The 8623-nt window shown below is 64.4% G+C and overlaps 1 protein-coding gene across 1 annotated transcript in view; it reads right to left on the bottom strand.

Annotated features, from left to right (window-relative positions):
• LOC121274276 overlaps positions 1-8623 on the bottom strand; it is a 217184-nt gene that overhangs the window by 20232 nt on the left and 188329 nt on the right. The window contains exon 16 of the mRNA XM_041181501.1: positions 640-747. Coding sequence (XP_041037435.1) covers positions 640-747 — 108 coding nt within the window. The remainder of the gene's footprint in view (positions 1-639; positions 748-8623) is intronic.

Consider the following 8623-nt stretch of genomic DNA (forward strand, 5'->3'; position numbering starts at 1 on the left):
GGGAGCACCGCACTGTTGGAGGATCAGTGCTGAGGGAGCGCCGCACTGTCGGAGGATCAGTGCTGAGGGAGTGCTGCACTGTCGGAGGATCAGTGCTGAGGGAGCGCCGCACTGTTGGAGGGTCAGTGCTGAGGGAGTGCCGCACTGTCGGAGGATCAGCGCTGAGGGAGCGCCACTCTGTCGGAGGGTCAGTGCTGAGGGAGCGCCACACTGTGGGAGGGTCAGTGCTGAGGGAGCACCGCACTGTCAGAGGGTCAGTGCTGAGGGAGTGCCGCACTGTGGGAGGGTCAGTGCTGAGGGAGTGCCGCACTGTCGGAGGGTCAGTGCTGAGGGAGCGCCGCACTGTTGGAGGGTCAGTGCTGAGGGAGCGCCGCACTGTCGGAGGATCAGTGCTGAGGGAGTGCTGCACTGTCGGAGGATCAGTGCTGAGGGAGCGCCGCACTGTCGGAGGGTCAGTGCTGAGGGAGCGCCGCACTGTCGGAGGGTCAGTGCTGAGGGAGCGCCGCACTGTCGGAGGGTCAGTGCTGAGGGAGCGCCGCGCACTCGGAGGGTCCCCACTGATGCCTGAGTAAGGAAGGAGGACCCGAACCAAGGCAGCGCACCCCTCTTAACGCTAAATCCTCACAGGCTGCGCCGTACCCGTGTCTGCTCGCTGCTGGTCTCTTTGATCACCGAGGGTCGGTCGTGGCTTTCAGGTGCTATGAGGAACGGTTTCTGTGGAAAGAGAGGAGAGGGAGGTGTGAACAGCTCGTAAAATCAGTCCGATCCACTTGTCAGAATGACGGGAGGGAAGGTGGGGGTATAAAGGAGCAGGGAAGGGGCTGCAGTGGAACCCGCTGTGGGGTGTATGGAGGATAGTGGGGTACGAGAATGGCCAAGTGTTGTGGGGCTGCAGATCTCCTGAACCAAGGTCATCTCACTCTGGCACCAAGGCCCTCTTTGATTAACACAGCTACCCCTCCACTTTTACCGAGCTTCCTAAAGTTCTTGAATGTCATGTACATTTCAATATTAAGGGCCCAATCCTTGTTGCCCTACAGCCCTGTCTCCATAATTGCTATCAGATCATGTTTATTGACTTCAATGTGGGGTATCAATTGATTTATTTTGTTGTGAATGCTGTGTGCATTCTGATAAAGAGCTTTTAGTTTTGTCTCTTTGTTACCTTTGTAACATCGAGTCTTGGGCTGCTGATGTATTCTTAGGCGTTTTCTCTCTGTCCCTTCCTGCCATTCTCTGACCCTCATTTCCCATATCACTATTTTGCTGCCCTGTCTTGACTCTACATCTTGAATTGCTACCTCCAGCCAAGCTCGGTCCCTCAGTACCTCTTGTTTAGTTTAAACTCCTCGCTCCTTCCCGGGTTATGTGATTGGCGGGGACGCTAGCCCCAGCATGGCCAGGGTGTAAAACGTCACTACGGGTGAGACAGAAGCGATCAGAGATGAGGGCGGCAAGAGAGGAGGGAGCGGCGAGAGGCGAGGGGGGGAAGCGGGGAGAGACGAGGGGGGTGGCAAGAGAGGGGAAGGGTGAGTGAGGGGAGGGGTGAGTGAGGGGAAGGGTGAGAGAGGGGAGGGGTGAGTGAGTGGTGGGGTGAGTGAGGGGAGGGTGAGTGAGGGGAGGGTGAGAGTGGGGAGGGGTGAGAGAGGGGAGGGGTGAGAGAGGGGAGGGGTGAGAGGGGAGGGTGAGAGAGGGGAGGGGTGAGACAGGGGAGGGTGAGACGGGGAGGGTGAGTGAGGGGAGGGTGAGTGAGGGGAGGGGTGAGTGAGGGAAGGGGTGAGGGAGGGGAGGGGTGAGTGAGGGGAGGGTGAGTGAGGGGAGGGGTGAGTGAGGGAAGGGTGAGTGAGGGGAGGGGTGAGTGAGGGGAGGGGTGAGTGAGGGGAAGGTGAGGGAGGGGAGGGGTGAGGGAGGGGAGGGTGAGAGAGGGGAGGGTGAGTGAGGGGAGGGTGAGTGAGAGGACGGTGAGTGAGGGGAGGGTGAGTGAGCTGAGGGTGAGAGAGGGGAGGCTGAGTGGGGGGTGAGTGAGGGGAAGGTGAGTGAGGGGTGAGGGAGGGGAGGGTTGAGGGAGGGGAGGGGTGAGGAGGGGAGGAGTGAGTGAGGGGAGGGTGAGTGAGGGGAGGGGTGAGTGAGGGGAGGGTGAGTGAGGGGAGGGTGAGTGAGGGGAGGGTGAGTGAGGGGAGGGTGAGTGAGGGGAGGGTGAGAGGGGAGGGGTGAGTGAGGGGAGGGTGAGTGAGCTGAGGGTGAGAGAGGGGAGGCTGAGTGAGGGGAGGGTGAGCGAGGGGAGGGTGAGTGAGGGGAGGGTGAGAGGGGAGGGTGAGAGGGGAGAGTGAGAGAGTGGAGGGTGAGAAAGGGGAGGGGTGAGAGAGGGGAGGGGTGAGAGAGGGGAGGGTGAGAGAGGGGAGGGTGAGTGAGGGGAGGGTGGGTGAGGGGAGGGTGGGTGAGGCGAGGGGTGAATGAGGGGAGGGTGAGTGAGGGGAGGGGTGAGTGAGGGGAGGGGTGAGTGAGGGGAGGGTGAGTGAGGGGAGGGGTGAGTGAGGGGAGGGTGAGTGAGGGGAGGGTGAGTGAGGGGAGGGTGAGAGGGGAGGGGTGAGTGAGGGGAGGGTGAGTGAGCTGAGGGTGAGAGAGGGGAGGCTGAGTGAGGGGAGGGTGAGTGAGGGGAGGGGTGAGTGAGGGGAGGGGTGAAAGAGGGGAGGGGTGAGAGAGTGGAGGGTGAGAGAGGGGATGGTGAGTGGGAGAGGGTGAGTGAGGGGAGGTGTGAGTGAGGAGAGGGGTGAGTGAGTGGAGGGGTGAGTGAGGGGAGGGTGAGTGAGGGGTGGGGTGAGAGAGGGGACAGTGAGTGAGGGGAGGGGTGATTGAGGGGAGGGGTGAGAGAGAGAGGAGGGGTGAGAGAGAGAGGAGGGGTGAGAGAGGGGACGGTGAGTGAGGGGAGGGTGAGAGAGGGGAGGTGTGAGTGAGGGGAGTGTGAGAGAGATGGGAGGATGAGTGAGGGGAGGGTGAGAGAGGGGAGGGGTGAGTGAGGGAAGGGTGAGTGAGAGGAGGGGTGATTGAGGGGAGGGGTGAGTGAGGGGAGGGTGAGTGAGGGGAGGGGTAAGAGAGGGGAGGGTGAGTGAGGGGAGGGTGAGTGAGGGGAGGGTGAGAGATAGGGGAGGGGTGAGTGAGGGGTGGGTGAGTGAGGGGAGGGTGGGTGAGGGGAGGGTGAGTGAGGGGAGTGTGGGTGAAGGGAGGGTGAGAGAGGGGGGGTGAGTGAGGGGAGGGTGAGTGAGGGGAGGGTGAGTGAGGGGAGGGTGAGGGAGGGGAGGGGTGAGAAAGGGGAGGGTGAGAGAGGGGAGGGGTGAGGTAGTGGAGGGGTGAGTGAGGGGAGGGTGAGGGAGTGGAGGGGTGAGTGAGTGGAGGGTGAGTGAGTGGAGGTTGAGTGAGGGGAGGGTGAGTGAGGGGAGGGGTGAGAGAGGGGAGGGGTGAGAGAGGGGAGGGGTGAGAGAGGGGAGGGTGAGTTAGGGGAGGGTGAGTGAGGGGAGGGTGAGAGGGGAGGGGTGAGTGAGGGGAGGGTGAGTGAGGGGAGGGTGTGTGAGGGGAGAGTGAGGGAGGGGAGGGGTGAGTGAGGGGAGGCTGAGTGAGAGGAGGGTGAGGGGAGGGTGAGAGAGGGGAGGGTGAGAGGGGAGGGTGAGAGAGGGGAGGGGTGAGTGAGGGGAGGGTGAGTGAGGGGAGGGGTGTGAGGGGAGGGTGAGGGAGGGTAGGGGTGAGGGGAGGAGTGAGTGAGTGGAGGGTGAGTGAGGGGAGGGTGAGTGAGGGGAGGGTGAGAGGGGAGGGGTGAGTGAGGGGAGGGTGAGGGGAGGGTGAGTGAGGGGAGGGTGAGAGGGGAGGGGTGAGTGAGGGGAGGGTGAGTGAGCTGAGTGGTGAGTGAGGGGAGGCTGAGTGAGGGGAGGGTGAGTGAGGGGAGGGTGAGTGAGGGGAGGGTGAGTGAGGGGAGGGGTGAGAGGGGAGGGGTGAGAGGGGAGGGGTGAGAGAGGGGAGGGTGAGTGAGGGGAGGGGTGATTGAGGGGAGTGGTGAGAGAGGGTGGGGTGAGAGAGGGTAGGGGTGAGAGAGGGGACGGTGTGAGTGGAGGGTGAGTGAGGGGAGGCGTGAGAGAGGGGAGGGTGAGTGAGGGGAGGGTGAGTGAGGGGAGGGGTGAGTGAGGGGAGGGTGAGAGAGGAGAGGGTGCGTGAGGGGAGGGGTGAGATAGGGGAGGGGTGAGTGAGGGGAGGGGTGAGTGAGGGGAGGGGTGAGTGAGGGGAGGGGTGAGTGAGGGGAGGGGTGAGTGAGGGGAGGGGTGAGTGAGGGGAGGGGTGAGTGAGGGGAGGGGTGAGTGGGGGAGGGTGAGTGAGCTGAGGGGTGTGAGGGGAGGGTGAGTGAGGGGAGAAGTGAGACAGGGGTGCCTGAGGGGAGGGGTGAGTGAGGGGAGGGGTGAGAGAGGGGAAGGTTGAGAGAGTGGAGGGTGAGTGAGGGGAGGGTGAGTGAGGGGAGGGTGAGAGAGGGGAGGGTGAGAGAAGGGAGGGTGAGAGAGGGGAGGGTGAGAGAGGGGAGGGTGAGTGAGGGGAGGGTTGAGATAGAGGAGGGGTGAGTGAGGGGAGGGTGAGTGAGGGGAGGGTGAGTGAGGGGTGGGGTGAGAGAGGGGAGGGTCAGTGAGGAGAGGGTGAGAGAGGGGAAGAGGGTGAGTGAGAGGAGGGGTGATTGAGGGGAGGGGTGAGAGAGGGTAGGGGTGAGAGAGGGGACGGTGAGTGAGGGGAGGGTGAGAGAGAGGAGGGGTGAGTGAGGGGAGGGTGAGAGAGGGGAGGGGTGATTGAGGGGAGGGTGAGAGCGGGGAGGGTGAGAGCGGGGAGGGTGAGAGAGGGGAGGGGTGAGTGAGGGGAGGGTGAGTGAGGGGAGGGGTGAGAGAGAGGAGGGTGAGTGAGGGGAGGGTGAGAGAGAGGGGAGGGGTGAGTGAGGGGAGGGTGGCAGAGGGGAGGGATGAGAGAGGGGAGGGGTGAGAGAGGGGAGGGTGAGAGGGGGAGGGTGAGTGAGTGGAGGGGAGAGAGAGGGGAGGGTGAGTGAGGGGAGGGGTGAGAGAGGGGAGGGTGAGAGAGGGGAGGGTGAGTGGAGGGGTGAGAAAGGGGAGGGTGAGTGAGGGGAAGAGGGTGAGTGAGAGGAGGGGTGATTGAGAGGAGGGGTGAGAGGGTAGTTGTGAGAGAGGGGACGGTGAGTGAGGGGAGGGTGAGAGAGGGGAGGGGTGATTGAGGGGAGGGGTGATTGAGGGGAGGGTGAGAGAGGGGAGGGGTGATTGAGGGGAGGGTGAGAGAGGGGAGGGGTGATTGAGGGGAGGGTGAGTGCGGCGAGGGTGCGAGGGGGTGAGTGAGGGGAGGGTGAGTGAGGGGAGGGGTGAGATAGGGGAGGGTGTGAGAGGGGAGGATGTGAGAGGGGAGGATGTGAGAGGGGAGGGTGAGAGAGGGGAGGGTGAGAGAGGGGGGAGGTTGAGTGAGGGGAGGGTGAGAGAGGGGAGGGGTGAGGGAGGGGAGGGGTGAGAGAGGGGAGGGGTGAGGGGAGGGGAGGGTGAGAGAGGTGAGGGGTGAGTGAGGGGAGGGGTGAGGGGAGGGGAGGGTGAGAGAGGTGAGGGGTGAGAGAGGGGAGGGGTGAGTGAGGGGTGAGAGAGGGGAGGGTGAGAGAGGGGAGGGGTGAGCGAGGGAAGGGGTGAGCGAGGGGAGGGGTGAGAGGGGAGGGTGAATGAGGGGAGGGTGAGAGAGGGGGAGGGTGAGAGAGAAGGGAGGGGTGAGTGAGGGGAGGGGTGAGAGAGGGTAGGGGTGAGAGAGAGAGGAGGGGTGAGAGAGGGGACGGTGAGTGAGGGGAGGGTGAGAGAGGGGAGGGGTGAGTGAGGGGAAGGTGAGAGAGGGGAGTGTGAGAGAGAGGGGAGGATGAGTGAGGGGAGGGTGAGAGAGGGGAGGGGTGAGTGAGGGAAGGGTGAGTGAGAGGAGGGGTGATTGAGGGGAGGGGTGATTGAGGGGAGGGTGAGTGAGGGGAGGGGTAAGAGGGGAGGGTGAGTGAGGGGAGGGTGAGTGAGGGGAGGGTGAGAGAGGGGAGGGTGAGAGGGGAGGGTGAGAGATAGGGGAGGGGTGAGTGAGGGGTGGGTGAGTGAGGGGAGGGTGGGTGAGGGGAGGGTGAGAGAGGGGAGGGTGAGTTAGGGGAGGGTGAGTGAGGGGAGGGTGAGAGGGGAGGGTGAGAGATAGGGGAGGGGTGAGTGAGGGGTGGGTGAGTGAGGGGAGGGTGGGTGAGGGGAGGGTGAGAGAGGGGAGGGTGAGTGAGGGGAGGGTGAGTGAGGGGAGGGTGAGGGAGGGGAGGGTGAGGGAGGGGAGGGGTGAGAGAGGGGAGGGGTGAGAGAGGGAGGGGTGAGAGAGGGGAGGGTGAGTTAGGGGAGGGTGAGTGAGGGGAGGGTGAGAGGGGAGGGGTGAGTGAGGGGAGGGTGAGTGAGGGGAGGGTGTGTGAGGGGAGAGTGAGTGAGGGGAGGCGTGAGTGAGAGGAGGCTGAGTGAGAGGAGGGTGAGGGGAGGGTGAGAGAGGGGAGGGTGAGAGGGGAGTGTGAGAGAGGGGAGGGGTGAGGTAGTGGAGGGGTGAGTGAGGGGAGGGTGAGGGAGTGGAGGGGTGAGGGAGTGGAGGGGTGAGTGAGTGGAGGGTGAGTGAGTGGAGGGTGAGTGAGGGGAGGGTGAGTGAGGGGAGGGGTGAGAGAGGGGAGGGGTGAGAGAGGGGAGGGTGAGTTAGGGGAGGGTGAGTGAGGGGAGGGTGAGAGGGGAGGGGTGAGAGGGGAGGGGTGAGAGGGGAGGGTGAGTGAGGGGAGGGTGTGTGAGGGGAGAGTGAGTGAGGGGAGGGGTGAGTGAGGGGAGGCTGAGTGAGAGGAGGGTGAGGGGAGGGTGAGAGAGGGGAGGGTGAGAGGGGAGTGTGAGAGAGGGGAGGGGTGAGTGAGGGGAGGGTGAGTGAGGGGAGGGGTGTGAGGGGAGGGTGAGGGAGGGTAGGGGTGAGGGGAGGAGTGAGTGAGTGGAGGGTGAGTAAGGGGAGGGTGAGTGAGGGGAGGGGTGAGAGAGGGGAGGGTGTGAGGGGAGGGTGAGTGAGGGGAGGGTGAGTGAGGGGAGGGTGAGAGGGGAGGGGTGAGTGAGGGGAGGGTGAGTGAGCTGAGGGGTGAGTGAGGGGAGGGAGAGTGAGGGGAGGGTGAGTGAGGGGAGGGTGAGTGAGGGGAGGGTGAGTGAGGGGAGGGTGAGTGAGGGGAGGGTGAGTGAGGGGAGGGGTGAGAGGGGAGGGGTGAGAGAGGGGACGGTGAGTGAGGGGAGGGTGAGAGAGGGGAGGGGTGAGTGAGGGGAGGGGTGAGAGAGGGGAGGGGTGAGTGAGGGGTGTGTGAGAGAGAGGGGAGGGTGAGTGAGGGGAGGCGTGAGAGAGGGGAGGGTGAGTGAGGGGAGGGTGAGTGAGGGGAGGGGTGAGTGAGGGGAGGGGTGAGTGAGGGGAGGGTGAGAGAGGGGAGGGGTGAGATAGGGGAGGGGTGAGTGAGGGGAGGGTGTGAGTGAGGGGAGGGGTGAGTGAGGGGAGGGGTGAGTGAGGGGGGGGTGAGTGGGGGAGGGTGAGTGAGCTGAGGGGTGTGAGGGGAGGGTGAGTGAGGGGAGAGGTGAGACAGGGGTGCCTGACGGGAGGGGTGAGAGAGGGGAGGGGTGAGAGAGGGGAAGGTTGAGAGAGTGGAGGGTGAGTGAGGGGAGGGGTGAGTGAGGGGAGGGTGAGTGAGGGGAGGGTGAGTGAGGGATGGGGTGAGAGAGGGGAGGGTGAGTGAGGAGAGGGTGAGAGAGGAGAAGAGGGTGAGTGAGAGGAGGGATGATTGAGGGGAGGGGTGAGAGAGGGTAGGGGTGAGAGGGGACGGTGAGTGAGGGGAGGGTGAGAGAGAGGAGGGGTGAGTGAGGGGAGGGTGAGAGAGGGGAGGGGTGATTGAGGGGAGGGTGAGAGCGGGGAGGGTGAGTGCGGCGAGGGTGAGAGAGGGGAGGGGTGAGTGAGGGGAGGGTGAGTGAGGGGAGGGGTGAGAGAGGGGAGTGTGAGTGAGGGGAGGGTGAGTGATTGGAGGGTGAGAGAGAGGGGAGGGGTGAGTGAGGGGAGGGTGGCAGAGGGGAGGGATGAGAGAGGGGAGGGGTGAGAGAGGAGAGGGTGAGAGGGGGAGGGTGAGTGAGTGGAGGGGTGAGAGAGGGGAGGGTGAGTGAGGGGAGGGTGAGTGAGTGCAGGGGTGAGAGAGGGGAGGGTGAGTGAGGGGAGGGGTGAGTGAGTGCAGGGGTGAGAGAGGGGAGGGTGAGTGAGTGGAGGGGTGAGAGAAGGGAGGGTGAGTGAGGGGAGGGTGAGTGAGGAGAGGGTGAGAGAGGGGAAGAGGGTGAGTGAGAGGAGGGGTGATTGAGAGGAGGGGTGAGAGGGTAGTTGTGAGAGAGGGGACGGTGAGTGAGGGGAGGGTGAGAGAGGGGAGGGGTGATTGAGGGGAGGGTGAGAGAGGGGAGGGGTGATTGAGCGGAGGGTGAGAGAGCGGGGAGGGTGAGTGCGGCGAGGGTGAGAGGGGGTGAGTGAGGGGAGGGTGAGTGAGGGGAGGGGTGAGAGAGGGAGGGTG

The sequence above is a fragment of the Carcharodon carcharias genome, assembly GCF_017639515.1.
Source record: "Carcharodon carcharias isolate sCarCar2 chromosome 35 unlocalized genomic scaffold, sCarCar2.pri SUPER_35_unloc_8, whole genome shotgun sequence".
NCBI lineage: Eukaryota > Metazoa > Chordata > Chondrichthyes > Lamniformes > Lamnidae > Carcharodon > Carcharodon carcharias.